General features: G+C 43.1%; 1 protein-coding gene across 1 annotated transcript in view; it reads right to left on the bottom strand.

The window, feature by feature from the left end:
- The window catches only part of LOC311134200 (glutamate receptor ionotropic, delta-1-like), a gene marked incomplete at both ends in the record, with an annotated part of 180,165 nt that extends 161,483 nt beyond the window's left edge, over window positions 1-18,682 (bottom strand). The window contains 2 exons of the mRNA XM_084167811.1: window positions 7,752-7,780; window positions 18,598-18,682. Of these exons, the coding sequence (XP_084023937.1) occupies window positions 7,752-7,780; window positions 18,598-18,682 (114 nt within the window). The remainder of the gene's footprint in view (window positions 1-7,751; window positions 7,781-18,597) is intronic.
- Window positions 18,683-20,139: the final 1,457 nt, after the last annotated feature.

The raw sequence follows: 20,139 nt of genomic DNA, 5'->3' as shown, positions 1-20,139 counted from the left end.
ATTGCCACTTGCGGTGTGAGTTTGAATCCCCCATGGTGCGCCCAAAAAATACTCACATTTATTGCGGAATTGCAGGGGTACTCAAGTGATATTTGAGAAGGTCCGATCACACACATTTCCTTGGTGGCAAAGGTCTGGATGGATATCTTCATTTATCGGCATAGTAACAAACCCCCACCTCGCAACCCATGCGACCCCAAACTGTTCACACCCCTGTTGTTGGCGGGGAGAAAACTGTACTGTTTTAAAGTTAATTTCCTGCAATAAAAAAAATTAACTCAACTTCTTATGTGTGTTTATATGATATCAGGAGTTGAAGCCCAACCGTATAATATGGATTTCATTTGAGGAAGGAAACTTCCAGTGTGCTTTGCCTGATTTTCAGGAACTGGTTTGTCAATTATCAGTTTGTTCTGGCTAGGCACTATTTGACAAGAAGGCAAGACCTGAATAGAAATCCGTGTGGGTGTGCAAAGTGAAAAGTGCAATCATCACCTTGAAAATGAAGATCAGGAACTCAATTGAATCCAACGCGCATTGCAGTAGTTACGCAGTAGCTCTTTTTCCAACGGTCAAATGAACTCACAGATTGGTCTTGGGGTACTGTATAAGAACCTACACCTACTACCAGGGCGTACCCTCTCACAGGTATGCTTTCACTTTTCAGAATTAGAAGTGTGTGGGCACGGGATGAATATTGTAAATAAAGGATTTGGAGAAAAAAATATCTGCCCCATGTGGGATTAGAACTCATAACCTTTTGAACTGAAATTGGTCATATGCGGAAATGTGCCTTACTGCCTTTACATGTGTACCGTCAGTAGTCTAGTCAAGGTAGCGTCATGCAAAATATATGGGCACACTCCACTTACCAAGACCATTGCCAAATAAGGCGCGCTGTCACCTGCTTTTATAGTAAGCCTTGAGGTGGTACCACCCAGCACATCTAATCGAACCCCTCCCTTGAGATGACGTAGAGGTACCTTCTCAAGTTGCCTCTACATCACGATTTCAATGGTAGAGTTGAACCGCTAGGGGCCAAAAGAGCTAGATTTACTACTAAAAGACCAAAACATATCACTTTTGCAATGAACTGTCAAAATTAAGACCAGAATCGATGTGTTTCACTATAACTAAGCCTAAAACATCTGGTTTAATTTAAGACAAATTAATGAAAGGTACTCTAAGGGTTTCTGTGTGACGCTATCCCACTGATGTTCTGAGAATGTTCTAAGAACGTAGTGTGATTGTCTCAAGGGAATGTTCTCTGGGGGACCTTTGTCTAGTTCCCTGTAGGTTCCCAGGAAGTCAACAAGCACCATGTCAGGACCTTTTTAGGACATTCTCAGGACTTTCATTTTACTAGTACTTAGGACGTCTAAATGATCGAAAGGAAACAGTAGGAGTGAGATCATGGCAGTACCCTTCCTCTCTCCTGTTGTACGCCCTGGTCCTCTCCTCCTAACCTTGAGCTGATTGGTCAGGATTAATCGTACCCTTCTAGGGAGGATTCCCCTGACTGGTTAACTAGGGGCTCGGAGCTGGGGAGGGGGGTCTGGGGGAGCAGAAGGGTAGGTGACAGGCTCTTAATACCCAAATGATGTAATTAAAAGGAGAGAAAGGGTGAAAATCCATCTATCCATTAATTTGCAACGTGTGGCAGTAACAAACGACCCTATTTGTTGGCTCCAACATCACTTTCCTCTACGACCCCCTGCCGACCCCCTGCCGTCCCCAAAACCCCCCCTCCCAGTCACCCCTGTCTCCAACTCTCATACAGTATGATACATTATGCATGCTAATCTGCCAGTGGCCCCCCCACCCCAACCCTCTTCCAAATGAGTCCGGATGACATGTGATGTAGTGTACAGAGAAGTGAGGTCTGGACTAAAGAGTCTCTCTCTCTCTCTCTCTCTCTCTCTCTCTCTCTCTCTCTCTCTCTCTCTCTCTCTCTCTCTCTCTCTCTCTCTCTCTCTCTCTCTCTCTCTCTCTCTCTCTCTCTCTCTCTCTCTCTCTCTCTCTCTCTCTCTCTCTCTCTCTCTCTCTCTCTCTCTCTCTCTCTCTCAGTAAGTGGAGTTAATTGACCCAGGTAGTGGACCAAACCATCTGAATTTCCATTTAGCCTCCTGGTTCGTTGCTAATAAACTACACCCCTGACCATTTTTCTTCCTCACCGAAAACAAAGAGACGAAGAGAGAGAGAGAACATGGCAGGACGGGTGTGTTTGAAGGTGACACCAGTACCAGTTAAACATGACGGACTTATAAAGTGGTTTTAATTAACTGCCTCCTTTTTAATCCTTTGATTGATAGTTTCAAGAGAACGAACAGGGGACTTTGTTGAATGTAGTACATGTGTCAATGACAAAGACGTGATGAGCCGCTCCTTCCTGTCTTTCGAAGAATAAGTTGAAGTCAGAAGCGTGTTGGCCACAGCCATTGACAAATGAACATAAATGAAGTTGTTACAATAAGACGCAAAGCCATTACGCCCAATGGTATGTCCTTCAAACAATACGCCTAGGAACAATTGGCAGTGGAACGATTGGATATATCTCCTCATATTCCTGGGAAGGCGTGGGAAGACCGTTGACTTGACATTGGGGAAGGGCACGTAATTGTTTACACGCGAAGGTGGGGTTGAATGGTGAGGAACATGGTGGTTTTCTGGGCAGACAATACTATCGCACGTACACACACACACACACACAAACACATACAACACACACACACAAACACATACACACATACACACACACAAACACATACACACACGGACACACACAGGGGGCACAGATGGCACTGCTCATTTTCACTGAGGAATTGGACGCTGGTGTGTACAATCCTTGCTGGTTTACCTAACCCATACGGTCACAGGATCTCTGTGCATGGATATATATGCCTGTGAGAGAGAGAGGAGCAAAGAGCAACATTTGAGATGAGAGTGCATTGTTTAGAGCGGGGAAACATTCAGGCAAATTGTGTATTTTGTGAGACGGAGCGTAGTGGAGCAGGGGTTGACCTCCGACATTCAAAACAGAGCTCAGAGTGTGCTGGGTGGAGGGGCGTTAGATTTGGACTGACAAACCCTGGCAGCACAAGATAAGGGGCATGATGCCCACTTTACCCACTCCTCTATGATTAACCCTCTAGCCAGAGATTGATTAAAACAGAGAGAGAGCGCACACACACACACACACACACACACATACACACTCTCACACACACACACTCTCACACACACACATACACACTCTCACACACACACACTCTCACTCTCACACACACACAAACATACACACTCTCACACACAATCACACACACACACTCTCACTCTCACACACACACTCACACACCCATACTCGCACACACAAACATAAACCAAACAATCACAGAGACAGCACATACACGCCCACTAGAAGTAAAAAGTGTCCTTGCAACTAGATAACCATGTGTTTGTGAGTGCTGAGTACTATCCTTCTTCTCTGCTCATAAACCACAACAGAAACATAACCAGGCCTGGCTTTTGCAGGGTCTCCGTCAGCTAAGGCCAAACAAAGGACCTCCTGCTATTTGGAATCCCTAGTTAAAAAACTGCCGAACCAAACCCAGTGATTCAGAGCACAATATGATTGAGGGGTTTGACTCTGTAAAGCTATTGTGAAAAATATTATAGTGTTTTTCTGAGGACTGGTGTGATGTGTTTTTTTACAGCAGAGAGAGAGAGAGGGGGAGGGGGAGAAAGAGAGAGAGAGAGCGAGTGATACAGTGCTGCATCAACTGCACAGGCAGGAAGGATGAGGAGGAGGAGGTGGTGGGGGGGGGGGGTTCTATTGGCAGAGAAGAGCAGTTGGGATACAACAGCATAAATCATTTGCCAAAGCCGCTGCAGCCAATGTGATCTAGTATCCCTGAGCAGACCATGGAGGAGGCCAATCGTCTCCTGTCGCTGTGTATGCAATCCACAGATTACAAAATACATACTATTCGGATTTGATTATGGACTAAACTCAAATCAGTTTCTTATGTACATTAATGGAATTGCCCTATCAAAAAAAATCCACTCAATAAAGCATTGCAAATGAACCAAACATCAAAATGTCTCTATGAAAAATCTGGCAGAGAGGGAACAAACACAGAACACTCTCACTGGAGGCAGTTTTACAGCTGCAATTTCAGGCTACAACAGAAGTGAATTTGTGCTTTAAATGTTTTTATTTTCAGCAAAGGCTTTTTTATGGATGCTTGCAGCACAAGCCAGTCATCGATTAAACATCACGCTCCTTTCAATATGTTTTGTTAGTTTATTTTCTTGCAGAAAACGTTGAACTTCACTGTGTACCTTGCTTTATAGAATTGTGGGATTTGATTGGTTCCAACATCTAGGCCCTGTCCAGAAATAACCTCTAGCCCTTATAACCCCTTTTATGTCAACTTGACAAACAAAAACAATGTTTAGTGTAGTGAATGCCACAGCAATCCACTACTCTTTCTTCGCAAGAGTTCCTTAATTAGGGGCGGGATTCAATTAGATCCTTTGTCTGCTACGCACCCTTTAAAGGCAATGTTCCCGCGTTCATGGAGACCACATTCACGGTAAACGCTGCATGTGTCGGCTCAATCGGAAATTCCTTTGATATGGCGCACAGCCGCCAAAGCTTGATTGGATTGAATCCTGGCCTAAATGTACACATTCTCGATACTTCAGGCTGTAACAGTTCAGCCTTCAGCGACTGAGCAAGACGTCGATTCCACACTGACAGAAAACAACCACAAAATATCATATTAACAGACCAGCTATGGCTGTCTTGTCTTCCAGTTGGGCGAAGGGCATAGAGCGAAAGTGACATTGCCCAATTTGTTTGTAAAACAATAATGTCTTATATTTGTGATTAATTCACGGACGACCCATACTGGAGTTACCAGTGGGGAGAACATAACTAATGCACTCATAATCTAATCTACAGCCACTTCTGTTCACTCAATCAACAGTCTCCCTCCGTTCCCTTTGGCACAGGGATAGACACCTCCTGGCATGCCGTGCCATGCTTCCAACTGGCATAATTTACTATACAAATGGTACTCGAAAAGTCCCATGATGAATACAGGATATAGTCATTAATGTGTTGCGCACTTAAATTAACCAGCATTTATTGCTGTAGAAAGATGGTGTCAGCTGGGGGATATGTACTGTAAATGGGGTCTGACCATTGGCTGGCTGGTGTTTTTATTAAGTAATGAATGGTGTGTGTTGCTGCTAGAAGTATTACACTCTTTTGCAATGAGTTTAAGAGTATATATTTATTGATGTCATACAATATTAATAAAGCATATTGTTGGGAAGGCTTCTTCCATGGTGCAAGGTTGGCAATTGTAAATGACATTGATCTAATTTTCACAATCTTGAAAATCTCTCCCCTCTCTCCTGCCTCCCTTCACATTGATATGGACTTGAGTAGCTGCCAATGTCTTTGAGAAGTCAGAGGAAATGTCCCAGTATTCCTGTGCTTATTTATGGTTTACTGTCAACAACCTCTACCATGGGCCAATGAATGAGCCGGAGTTTAACCTCTGAGCCATGGGCTTTTTACTCCCACAGCCTCTTTCAGGGAGCAACATAAGCCGGTTAAACCCCCTGATTCAATCTCCTCTCTCACACCAATCAGCTGTGGTGTGTGTGTGTGTGTGCGTGCATGCGCGTGTGTGTGTGCGTGCGTTTGTGTGTCCGATGTGTTCGCGCACGCACGCTTGTGTGCCAGCTTTGCCTCACCCTTGTCATACAACTTAATAGAATATGCTCACAACGTCCCTGTGATATTTCTTAGATGACACCTTTTTGTTTGTGGATTCAACACCCCCAGAAAATCTCACGTGGTTAAATACAGTGGCTTGCGAAAGTATTCACCCCCCCTTGGCATTTTTCCTACTTTGTTGCCTTACAACCTGGAATTAAAATGGATTGTTTTGGGGTAGGTATCATTTGATTTACACAACATGCCTACCGCTTTGAAGATGCAAAATAATTTTTGTTGTGAAACAAACAAGAAATAAGACAAAAAAACAGAAAACTTGAGCGTGCATAACTATTCACCCCCCCAAAGTCAATATTTTGTAGAGCCACCTTTTGCAGCAATTATAGCTGCAAATCTCTTGGGGTATGTCTCTATAAGCTTGGCACATCTAGCCACTGGGATTTTTGCCCATTCTTCAAGGCAAAACTGCTCCAGCTCCTTCAAGTTGGATGGGTTCCACTGGTGTACAGCAATCTTTAAGTCATACCACAGATTCTCAATTGGATTGAGGTCTGGGCTTTGACTAGGCCATTCCAAGACATTTAAATGTTTCCCCTTAAACCACTTGAGTGTTGCTTTAGCATAATGCTTAGGGTCATTGTCCTGCTGGAAGGTGAACATTCATCCCAGTCTCAAATCTCTGGAAGACTGAAACAGGTTTCCCTCAAGAATTTCCCTGTATTTAGCGCCATCCATCATTCCTTCAATTCTGACCAGTTTCCCAGTCCCTGCCGATGAAAAACATCCCTACAGCATGATGCTGCCACCACCATGCTTCACTGTGGGGATGGTGTTCTCGGGGTGATGAAAGGTGTTGGGTTTGCGCCAGACATAGCGTTTTCCTTGATGGCCAAAAAGCTCAATTTTAGTCTCATCTGACCAGAGTACCTTCTTCCATATGTTTGGGGAGTCTCCCACATGCCTTTTGGCGAACACCAAACGTGTTTGCTTATTTCTTTCTTGAAGCAATGGCTTTTTTCTGGCCACTCTTCTGTAAAGCCCAGCTCTGTGGAGTGTACGGCTTAAAGTGGTCCTATGGACAGATACTCCAATCTCCGCTGTGGAGCTTTGCAGCTCCTTCAGGTTATCTCTTTGTTGCCTCTCTGATTATTGCCCTCCTTGCCTGGTCCGTGAGTTTTGGTGGGCGGCCCTCTCTTGGCAGGTTTGTTGTGATGCCATATTCTTTCCAATTTTTAATAATGGATTTAATGGTGCTCCGTGGGACGTTCAAAGTTTCTGATATTTTTTTATAACCCAACCCTGATCTGTACTTCTCCACAACTATGTCACTGACCTGTTTGGAGAGCTCCTTGGATCTTCATGGTGCCACTTGCTTGGTGGTGCCCCTTGCTTAGTGGTGTTGCAGACTCTGGGGCCTTTCAGAACAGGTGTATATATACTGAGATAATGTGACAGATCATGTGACACTTAGATTGCACACAGGTGGACTTTATTTAACTATTTATGTGACTTCTGAAGGTAATTGGTTGAACCAGATCTTATTTAGGGGCTTCATAGCAAAGGGGGTGAATACATATGCACGCACCACTTTTCCGTTATTTATTTTTTAGAATATTTTGAAACAAGTAATTTTTTTCATTTCACTTCACCAATTTGGACTATTTTGTGTATGTCCATTACATGAAATACAAATAAAAATCTATTTAAATTACAGGTTGTAATGCAACAAAATAGGAAAAACGCCAAGGGGGATGAATAATTTTGCAAGGCACTGTATCACTTTAGAATAACTAAACTCTGCTGTCCAGCTGGCGAGGGGCAGATATGTCAGTTCGGATAATAGGTATACGGCAAAAAGGCAAATGTGTTAACACATTATTAACAAAAAGCTGGATTCAAGGGTAGACAGGTCACATTTACATGCAAAGTCTTAAAGCCCAGAGCATGAACACTTCAAAAAGATGTAACATTTCCAAAATTTGACCTCCCACTCACCCACGATGCCGTACCCTTTGGTGCTGTTGTCAACTAGCCAAGAGAGAAGCACATTAGAGGGGTCAACCATACACCTGGAGCTTCTCACCAGCCACACTCAACTCTAATAGGAGGCTATCCTCTCTGAGATGTCCCAGTCTTGGCTTCACGTCATCCCACATTAACCAGGTAGTCCTCAGGAGGATTTGGTCTCATAGTGATGATGCGTATGACAGGGTATCCCCAAGCGCCTTACGTTGGTCTACACCTGTTGTTTACGAAGCGTGCAACGATTTGTATTTGTACTTTTATTTTATTCTCACCAGAAGCAGGGAACCACAAAGAGCTAAGACCTGATTTGTTTTCACACTCTGCTTGGTGAGGTTTGATGCCGTAACCAAGAAGACGTTTTCAAAAATATTTGTATTTTTTATGTTGGTAGGAAAATGATTGATGTTTAAAAGAAAAAGGGAAGGAATTTGGATGGTGCTGACAGATATTATGGCGTAAGTAGAGATTTGCCTCTGTTGTTTGGCTTTAATGTCCCATACTAACGGCTCAAGTTGTACACCACCATTGACATCAATTGCTTTCAAGGGGCATCAAGGGAAATTATGTAGCAACTGGCGCAAACATCTCGCTTATACAGTATTTCTAAACTAAACACATCAAGATGAGTTTGTATTCTGGAAGAATTTATGAAGAATTCATCACAAAACAACATCTCCCTGATGCCTAATCCCTCCGTTCCCCACAGCAAGTCATGCCAGAGCTTCCTTTTAAAGTGGTCCCCAAGGTGGGTGGGAACCAGGAGAGGGACTCACAGAGATTCTTCAGCATCACCAGTCACAGCCCTCAGACAGTAGACTGAGTGCACTCCAGATACTAGGAAAACAATGCCAGCCCTTTTCAGAGTACCTCCGTCAAAACAGCCCAAAATGCTATAGGCAGAAAAAGGTATGTGGGTGTACTGTAGTGTGAATGTGACTGGAAAAGTGGTATTGTAGTGCTGGTGAGGTCACTGGAGTTCTGTTACAAGTTTCACGTTTTTGTTAGTCATATGTACGGGATACGCATGGTATACAAAATGCTTACTTTCAAATTCCTTCTCAACAATGCATCAACAATAAGAAATAATAAAAGATAAGAATACGAACATAAAGTAAATGGCAGTAGAATAGAATAATACATTTTAGCATAAATATAAAACAGGAAGGCATAATTTATAGTCCAATGTTGACACGTGTATTGGGAAAGGGGGAAATGGGGGGCAAGTGTATAAACTGAGCAAAAGTATTCATCCCCCTTGGCGTTTTTCCTATTTTATTGCATTACAACCTGTAATTGAAATTGATTTTTATTTGTATTTCATGTAATAGACATACACAAAATAGTCCAAATTGTTGAAGTGAAATGAAAAAAATTACTTGTTTCAAAGATTCTACAAAATAAATAACGGAAAAGTGGTTTGTGCATATGTATTCACCCCCTTTGCTATGAAGCCCCTAAATAAGATCTCGTGCAACCAATTACCTTCATAGTGGCCTTTTATTGTCCCCAGCACAAGGTGCACATGTGTGGTGATTATGCTGTTTAATCAGCTTCTTGATATGCCACACCTGTCAGGTGGATGACTGTAAGTCGCTTTGGATAAAAGCGCCTGCTAAATGGCATTATATTATATTATTAGAAGTCACATAATTAGTTAAATAAAGTCCACCTGTGTGCAATCTAAGTGTCACATGATCTGTCACATGATCTCAGTAAATATACACCTGTTCTGAAAGGCCCCAGAGTCTGCAACACCACTAAGCAAGGGGCACCACCAAGCAAGCGGCAACATGAAGACCAAGGAGCTCTCCAAACAGGTCAGGGACAAAGTTGTGGAGAAGTACAGATCAGGGTTGGGTTATAAAAAAATATCAGAAACTTTGAACATCCCACGGAGCACCATTAAATCCATTATTAAAAAATGGAAAGAATATGGCACCACAACAAACCTGCCAAGATGTTTTTCATCGGCAGGGACTGGGAAACTGGTCAGAATTGAAGGAATGATGGATGGCGCTAAATACAGGGAAATATGTTTCAGTCTTCCAGAGAGTTGAGACTGGGACGGAGGTTCACCTTCCAGCAGGACAATGACCCTAAGCATACTGCTAAAGCAACACTCGAGTGGTTTAAGGGGAAACATTTAAATGTCTTGGAATGGCCTAGTCAAAGCCCAGACCTCAATCCAATTGAGAATCTGTGGTATGACTTAAAGATTAATGTACACCAGCGGAACCCATCCAACTTGAAGGAGCTGGAGCAGTTTTGCATTGAAGAATGGGCAAAAACCCCAGTGGCTAGATGTGCCAAGCTTATAGAGACATACCCCAAGAGACTTGCAGCTGTAATTGCTGTAAAAGGTGTCTCTACAAAGTATTGACTTTGGGGGGGGGGGGGGGGTGAATAGTTATGCATGCTCAAGTTTTCTGTTTCATTGTCTTATTTCTTGTTTGTTTCACCCAAATAAATATTTTGCATCTTCAAAGTGGTAGGCATGTTGTGTAAATCAAATGATACAAACCCCCCAAAAAATCCATTTTCATTCCAGGTTGTAAGGCAACAAAATAGGAAAAATGCCAAGGGGGGTGAATACTTTCGCAAGCCACTGTAAGAGTCTGGTTGCAGCAGTTGTGATGTGTGTGTAGCATGAATGTATATCTGTGTGTGTGTATGTCTGTGTGTGTGTGTGTGCATGAGTGAGTGCATGATTGTGTGCTCAGGTGCAGAGAATCAGAGCAGGTGGTCAGTCCAGTTCAAGTGTTCAGCAGTCTGATAGCTTGTAGATAGAAACTGTCTCTGAGCCTGTTGGTATCAGACCTCCGACACCGTCTGCCGACGGGGTATATGGGAAGGTGGACCTATCGTCAACAGGCCGCGACACAATCAAAATACGTTTTTATTGTCACATACACTAGATAAATGCAGTGAAATGTGTTGTTTTACAGGGTCAACCATTGTAGTACGGCACCCCTGGAGCAAATGAGGGTTAAATGCCTTGCTCAAGGGATGCATCGACAGATTTGTCACCTTGTCGGCTCAGTTATTTGAGCCAGCGACCTTTCGGTTACTGGCCCAATGCTCTAACCGCTAGGCTACCGGCTGCCCCTGTGCTCAGCAATGTCAGCAAACAATGGGGTCATGTTTGTTGGGTCTGGTATTCACTTCAACCACACATTGCCTGCAGAGCCGTGATTGAGCAATACGAGTGAAACAGCAGACAGTGGACACGTTTTTGTTTTTTCTATTGAGTGATAGTTCATTTTTATCACAGCAAGACGCAAGATAAGTGCAACATTTCCACTTAGAGCGATGATTGAGCAGTGAAACAAGGACGTGTCTTTATATTTTTTTATTTGAGTGTTATGCTCTACTAAAAGCATGGATCAGGGCTTTACAGAGAACGAAATTATATAGGAACTGTCTGAGCAAATGGTTCAATAGGCACTTAAGCCATCTATATGTACACTGAGTGTACAACACATTAAGAACACCTGCTCTTTCCATAGATGTAGATAGTGTAGATAAAGAGGAGGAGACAGGTTAAAGAAGGATTTTAACCCCTGAGACAATTAAGACATGGATTATGTATGTGTGCCATTCAGAGCGTAAATGGGCAAGACAAAATATTTATGTGCCTTTGAACGGGGTATGGTAGTAGGTGCCACGTGCACCGGTTTGTGTCAAGAACTGCAACGCTGCTGGGTTTTTCACGCTCAACAGTTTCCCGTGTGTATCAAGAATGGTCCACCACCCAAAGGACATCCAGTCAACTTGACACAACTGTGGGAAGCATTGGAGTCAACATGGGCCAGCATCCCTGTGGAACACTTTCGACAACTTGTAGAGTCCATGCATCGACAAATTGAGGCTGTTCTGAGGGCAAAAGGCAACTCAATGTATAGATGTTGTCTAAAACTGTCTAGACAGAACATTAAGCAGTGAGCTCTTCATATAGACAAATGGACAGATAACACAGAAAAAAATATGGAGTATGGATTTTCTCATCTTTTCGTTGTAGTGGATGTGTTGCATGGTGCACATTGCTGTGCAGTTGCCATATGATAATAAATCCACCATAAGCCATTCTTCTGCCTTGTCAAAACCGACTTTTGACTGCTAAGCTTTAGGAGCAGACTGTTGATTGAATGTGACATGATTTATGACGCCAGACCATTCTCCCACGTGATTCTGCTCGCTTTAGATGTCTTCCTCCAATTCGCATCAGCCCCAGATCTGAAGGCCACTGGATGGGGCAGGGTACAGAATAGACCTCAAACCCCTTCACCATGCACCAACCAATACCAGATGTCACTCATCTATCCATGCTAATAGACTTTCCGGCTCAGCTAATGATATCATGATAGCTGACTGTCAGCTTACATTATGTGCTTTCACCGGCCTGCGTTGAAGCTTTACCAATGCTCCACGGTATGATAATCACTCATTAGCGCATAGCCTTTCATCCACTTTAGTCTCCACCGAGCTTCAGAGAAATTTGAATAGACTTAATTGAACAGCAAAAGTAAAATAACAAACTATTTAAACTCATGAGTAACAAAATAACACACAAATTAATTATTGCAGTGGGCTAAATCAGGGTCACACAGAGTGATTCTTGGTAGTCTTAAACAAATCTACTTTGAAACAAAAGTCTACACCTCACACACATGGTTATGGGCTTAAAGAAAAGAAGTCAGCTGTACCATGTCAGATATAGAGTTGAAATGTATTCAATTTTGAGTTTGCATTCCAATATTACACTTTATATACATCACAGAAGACAGAAATATAACAAAACTGTTTGACATAGAAACACCCGATTTTCGTCTGGTTTAAAAAAAAGAATGTTTATTAATTATGAAATTATGAAAAATATTAATAACATTCCACCCATGAGACCAAAGAGGGCGCTTTTGGTCATTGACTGCAGGGAAGGGCTACGGAAGCTGGAGTACAACCTCGGGCCTGGTGGTGAGATTCCCCCCAAAAAATTATCAATAAACATAGTTATGTATCGTAGAAAGGGAAAAAATGAATTTATTGGCAAAGCAAAGAAAACGAAATATCCAAACAGGGTCTCTCTAGACTCTGCTGAGACTGACTATGAGAGGGACCTGTGTCTCCATCCTCTATCTCTGAGGGACATTAAAGAGGCCCCATACTGCTGTCCCATATCTCTCGGTTGAACAGACGACTCTGTGTAAAGAGGGGTGTCAGACAGGGGTGAGCGCCGAGTCCGCTCCAGATTCCAATGAAGACATCACAGAGACACCACTATCACCATCCAGATCCAGAAGCACCGCTACTGCTCCTCACTGGGACTAAATGTTCAGTGAAACATCAAAGACCTGTGAGTCTCACTCATGGCACGCTGCCCAGAACAGAAGGATGGGAAGGATTTCTTCTTCAGAAAAGATGGGAATGAAATGTTATGTTTCTCCCACTGAATCTAATAATATCATACTCCTGGACCTGCCTTAGACCGACGGTAAACTGTAACGTATGTGCCAAGTAATCTTACTGTAGCCTACATTCTGCACAAAGACTGAGAATAAAGTTGTGGGATATTGCCCTGGGGAGTGTCTTTCTTGAAATGGTTGATCAACTGTCAGAATGATGAAAACATTTCCCTTATTTTCCTGTTCGTGTTTGGTTGTTGCTGTCAAGCCAAACTGTAGGTGTTATTTATTTCGCCATCCTGTCATGAATAAACAAATAAGGACAACAGTGAGCTGTAAATAAACATGCCCATAAACACAGTGATTTCATCAGGGAGGCTTCAGAGGTAATTTTTAGACGTAACTCATAAAAGGTCACCTGCTAAGGTTAAATTGTAGTACTCAGAGGAACAAAAACGTTTTTGAGGTAAACAAACTATGACAAGAAATTTCAGATTGAAAACAAATTCACAATTACTCCCATTTCTTATCTCAACAAATATTAATTAACTTGCCAACTCGCCAACCTTAATTCCTGGCATGGAACCAAGCCTTCTCCCCTGACGTATGGCTTAAACAAGATGTGCTAAGAACAAACCAAGACGGAACACAGACTGGTTCCAACTCAAGGGGCAGAGTTTACAGAATGATATGAGAGATGCGTCCATCCAGGGCAGCTCAGGGTAAGACAACAAACCCTCTAATCAAATGTTCAGCTACGGTAAACACATCATTTTATTTCTCAAACTAAGCTAGCGTTTGGTTTATATGACATTCAACAAAGGAAAGTGCTCAGAGATGGAGGGAGAATTGTTAGTCTTTTTTTTCCTGCTTTTTCCTTTGTAGAAAACAAGCTGGTTCTCACAACAAGCCCATTAAGGTTTTCGCTGTTAACTCCTCTGAGCTGTGAAATACAGAAGCTTCAGTTCACAGGGAAGGTCTTGGAATGAGAAATTAAACATTTAACATGGAGGCATGCTTCATTTGGCCCAGAAACGTGTCTATGGGGAGCTGTTTGGTGTCAACACTGCCTGACTGAAACAATGGCTGAGTAGAACTAGTGGAGCTAAAATGGGTTTCACCACAACAGGCTGCGGCTGTACACCATCATTCCCACACACACACATCATCTGAAACATTTAACGCTTGGGTTTTGGCCAATGTTTGGAGAAGGGAGGTTGGAAGAAGGTTAACACAAATTATACACGCAGGACAAATTAGCTGCGAGGCCACAGTAAACAATATCAAACGACAACTAAATGATATAGGTATTTTGTTGGATGTGTTTTGTGTGTAAGCAGAAGGTGCCTTGGGGGAAAGAGTTGGACAAGTGATGGAACCAGGTGCGCAACTTTGGTTTTAGAAGTGGGAGGGACATAATTATAATTTCTTGATTTTGTTGTGGGATAAACACTCCAAACAGCCTACCCGACCGCGCGGAGGCATTTGTATCACATTCCAATGATAAAACTGGAGGGGGACTGTCACGGATTTAGCCGAGGCTGCTCCTCCTCCTTGCTCGGGCAGGCTTCGGCGTTCGTCGTCCCCGGAGTACTAGCTGCCACCGATCTAGGTTTCAGCAATCATCTAGATTGGTCTGCTTTGTGTAAACCTGTTTCCCATTAGTGTTGATGGTTTCCCTTTATAACCCCTGTCTGTCATTCGTTTGTTGTGTGTGATTGTTCTCCGTTTGTTTTCGGCAGGACTGTGTATTGCGATTATTGTCCCTCCCTGTTTTGGAGGTTTTGTTGTTTTGTACTTTTCATTACGTTTATTAGTAAAGTACATCTGCCAGTCTCTCGGTGTCCTGCGCTTGACTTCGTTCACCGCATACACGTTTATCCTGACAGGGACAGAAATGCATTTTCAGAATGTGGGGGGGAATGTCCCGCCCGTCCCCAGTGAAAGTTGCGCCCCTGGATGGAAATACAACAGAAATATATGCAGCTACATTTAAACAGACAGATTATTTTCCTCAGGATAAAAGAGAAAATGTATACTGATTTAAGACACTTCTGTACGTAGAGTTGGTAGATACTCTAAAGCAATTTGGCTAATCAAATGCTCCTCTTAATCATGATGGTAGGCACAACACAACAACAACTGGTTTGTTTATCATGTTATACATGACAAGACAATGTAATTTAGACTAAGATGAAAAAATTATACAGCACTTATGCACCCAACTACGGTGTGTAATCAACATATTGTTGTGTATGAGTCATGAGCCTGTACTTTAAAGTGTTTGTACAATGTGGCATAGATACGACAAAGAGTTTGTCAAAGGGAATAGGATCCTTGCCTTCAAGAGCACCTCTAACCAAGCATCTGCAATGAGGCCACTGCTGAAGTCCAGCCAGCTCCCAGCCAAACAGCAAGGTAAATCGGTGATCACATTCAAGCTGTGATAAAAACCACCACACTTCTCTCAGCCTGTGATAAAAACCACCACACCAGTTCAACTCTTAGCCTTGATTGTCTGCTATTGATTAGCCTTTACAGTTTAAATGATTTGCCTTTAAAGTCCACACTTCTGTGTGGACGCTAGCTAGTAGCTACTTCTTCTCATCCGGTTGGGCCTCTCCAGTGTCCACTACGGTATGGAAATGAACAGGCACCCCAAAACACTGCTGACGTCATTTAGGCATTTAACCTAATCCTGCTTTACTCTTCTGCAATTCTACCTCATACTTATTCCCTTTACAATGGAGCTCAATGAGGCCGGGATTAATAGGATGACTGGGGCTACTGAGTGCAATACAAGGCACTTAATAAACGCTGCCATGGCAATTAGCACTGACCTGAGGAGGAGCCCATTCCAGCCTGTGCCCACTGGGCCTAATGTTGACACCCGCTGCCCTTTCCAAGTCTTCGACTAGACTGCTTCTCTGGTGCTAGCTAAAAATGTCTCTCCAGCCTTTGGCCCAATCCGGCTTCTCGCCATTGAAGGTCAAGTCCATTTAGTTGTGCAATGAATGGCACATTTCCCAGCTTGGCTTTTGACCTCTTGAGTGAGCTCTTAAGTGAAGGGATTTCTGGAAAGAGGGAGTGTTTTCACCCGTTGGTGATTGATATGAGAGAGTGTTTTGAGTGAAGCAGCTGGACAGATATAGCAGTGCATGTATTGTGTGTTCTGTACTGGCAATAGAGGGACAAGATTAGACTGATAAACTGTGGGTGCAATACTTAGAACCAGGGGTTGGAAACGGTTCAGAGAACAGAATCAGAACCGGGAACGAAAGTCATCTTTATTGTTCCAGAACAGAACCGTTATTTTACAAGGCATGGGAACCGTTCTTTTACATTCCGGTAATTTTTTTAGAGGTCCACAAAAAACACAACAAAGCGCCTATGCAAAGCCCTCCCTCTGTCAATCAAAAACTTCTTCCATCGTCTGCCTGCCAGCTGAAGATCTATTGCCAGTGTGTGTGTGTGTGTAGGCTACCTTCCCCTCCCCCTCCGAAGCATAGCTGTAGCCTACTGATATTACAAGTATGATTCAGAAGAATGACGCTTGTAATGTCAGAAGAATGGATTCACTTTTTCAATGCTAATTAGGGATGCTGTAGTTATCACATTTCACATTGGATTCATTAACTAAAAAAAGGTAAAACGTGTTTTTAATTCTGGTGCCGCTCTGCACACACAAGCTTGTTAGCTAGCTAGCTAGCTCTAGGTCCAACGTTAAGCCAACTCTGAAGTTCAAAGACATTCAAAGTTCCTCCATAGAAGCCGTAATTCTATGGGCCTAATTCAGATAATGCATGTCATCACAAGATGCCCAGCGCTTCAAGCCAAGCCTCTTCCACGACCCTCTCTCGCTCTCTCCCTACCCGCAAACCTTCAGTTGCATCTCGCGCCCTACACTTTCCATCACGCATGTAAATAACTCACTGAGCTATAGCTTGCCCACTCCATTGCAAGCTGCTCTATCCACACTTTGGGGAAGTAATTTAATGTTGAGCTAAATGAAAAAAAAAAAGTGATTTCAGAGGTTTAAAAAAGAAATGAAAGGAATGATATAAAACAGTACTTTTTTGGGGATCGAACAGGTTCAGAATTTATTTTGCTGGTCGGAACAGTGGAACGAAACAAAAAAAATAATGGTTCTGTTCTGAATTGAACAATTGGAAAATAATTTAGGTTCCAACCCCTACGTAGAATTGCTATTTTTTTGTTAATTATTTTCAAGGCTTTTTTTGGCACTTTGTCCAGCATGACGCCTCCCAAAAATATGACTCCATATTCTATATTCTAGACACAGACTGATCAAGGTTGTGCACAGTATTGTATTGTATATTTTCCTTGGTTGGGAGACCATTCTCCAGCCAGTGTGGGAGCTTCGAGACTTCCTGTGTATCGCCAATCAAATGACATTATGACATTAAAGAATGTGTATGCCCTCTGTACGTGCAATAAAAATTACATTCTAACTGCATCCTGTTGCTTACCCTTTATCCCTCAAGCCTAACATTACAAGCACAAGTAAATAACTACAGTATGACATAAAACACTGATTAACCCCCTAAGGTCAATATCCACACCCCCGTGGTTATCTAATCAATGTGTTTGTATGGGCGCATTGCCGTAAGACCAAATCTTTATTTTTTTCATTTATCGTTTTGATACTTCAAGGGGTCTTAAAATTCAAAAATCAAATAGCAAAATGATCCTTGGTATGACCTAAAACAATTCCATATAGCTTAGTTATGGGTTAATACTGATTATGTACTGGGTGCAACATAAATGGTTACTTACAGCTATGAGAAGTACATTTGTACCTATTTATTACTGAATTACCGACCCCAAAGAATAATTTTGCTTATTGCAATTTAAAATACAATTTGCTCCTGTTGAAAATAGTATTTTCCTGTACGCAATTTATTGAGTCTTTGTTCATAATAATGGTCTCACCATAGAAATAACTACGGTCATCAAAAATATCCTGTCAATGGGGGTGAGGCCTGAAATAGTCCCATGGATTATTGACTTTATCTCTGACAGGAGACAAGTGGTGCGCAATCGTGATACCCTATTTGAATAAGAGTCCCTTATATGTGATGTGGCCTAGGGGACCCTCCTTGGCCCTGTCCTTTTCCTTGCCCCCATAAAAAATGCTGCACATGAAGCTGCCAACCCTTTGTGGAAATATGTCGACCACATGAATCTGCTTGAAACCAGGAAACTGCAGCAACCATTATATCAATGCAGAAGCAACTGGACGAGCTCAGCACCTGGACCGCTACCAATGACATGCTCCTCATTGAGATTAAATGTTTAGTAATGCGTCACCTTCTCTAAATACCCACCCCCTGCACCACCTCTCTTCATCAACGGTGTCCCCCTGTCAGAGACATCAAAGGTCAGGGTGCTGGGTCTCACTGTCCAGCAGGACGTGCGCTGGAGCAGCCAGGTTGGACACCATGTCCACAAGCACCAGCAGGAAGCTGTTCCTCCTCAAGCGCATTAAGCGCTTCTCTGTAACCACAGCAGACCTACACTCTTAGAAAGAAAGGTACTATCTAGAACCTAAAATAGTTTTTCAACTGTCCCCATAGGAGAACCCTTTGAAGAACCCTTTTGATTCCATGTAGAACCCTTTTGAGTTACATGTAGAACCATTTACACAAAGGGTTATATATGGAACCCAAAACAGTTTTACCTGGATCCAAAAAGGGTTCTACCTGTAACCAAAAAGAGTTCTCCTAGGGACAGTCAAAGAACCCTTTCGGACCCTTTTTCTAAGAGTGTACTATCCATCGCCATGGTGTACGAAAGACCAGTTCTGGAGTATGCTGTCCCTGCCTGGCACCTCACTCAAACGCTGACTTCTCAGCTGGAGCGGGTCCAGAAGAGAGCCTGCAGAATAATTCTGGGCGGGTCGTACACCAGCTACCGGGAAGCCCTCAAAACCCTTGGAATCATGTCCTTGAAGAGCAGACGGGAGCAGATCTGCCTAACATATACTAAATCCATGTTTGCAGACTGGCTCCCCCCCCCCCCCCCCCCCCCCCAATCAGACAGCAGATTACTGGACGGGGAACCCGCAACAGCCACAAATTGTACACTCCCATGACACGAACACCGCTATCAGAGTTCCCCCATTCCATACTTCACTAAACTGATCAATGCACACACCATATAGCCCAGGGGCCTTAGAAATGCCTACCTAAGAACTCTAAACATGTATTTCCTAAAGCTGCCACCCCAAATCTTGTCTTTGTAGTATTGTTTTGTATCAATCAATCAATCAATTTTATTTTATATAGCCCTTCTTACATCAGCTAATATCTCGAAGTGCTGTACAGAAACCCAGCCTAAAACCCCAAACAGCTAGTAATGCAGGTGTAGAAGCACGGTGGCTAGGAAAAACTCCCTAGAAAGGCAAAACCTAGGAAGAAACCTAGAGAGGAACCAGGCTATGAGGGGTGGCCAGTCCTCTTCTGGCTGTGCCGGGTGGAGATTATAACAGAACCATGCCAAGATGTTCAAAAATGTTCATAAGTGACAAGCATGGTCAAATAATAATCAGGAATAAATCTCAGTTGGCTTTTCATAGCCGATCATTAAGAGTTGAAAACAGCAGGTCTGGGACAGGTAGGGGTTCCATAACCGCAGGCAGAACAGTTGAAACTGGAATAGCAGCAAGGCCAGGCGGACTGGGGACAGCAAGGAGTCACCACGGCCGGTAGTCCCGACGTATGGTCCTAGGGCTCAGGTCTCTCAGTTGGCTTTTCATAGCCGATCATTAAGAGTTGAAAACAGCAGGTCTGGGACAGGTAGGGGTTTCGTAGCCGCAGGCAGAACAGTTGAAACTGGAATAGCAGCAAGGCCAGGCGGACTGGGGACAGCAAGGTTTCATCATGCCCGGTAGTCCTGACGTATGGTCCTAGGGCTCAGGTTCTCAGAGAGAAAGAGAGAACG

The sequence above is a fragment of the Coregonus lavaretus genome, assembly GCF_964263955.1.
Source record: "Coregonus lavaretus genome assembly, chromosome: 1".
NCBI classification, from domain to species: Eukaryota; Metazoa; Chordata; class Actinopteri; order Salmoniformes; family Salmonidae; genus Coregonus; species Coregonus lavaretus.
This window is presented reverse-complemented; position numbering and strand designations above follow the sequence as displayed.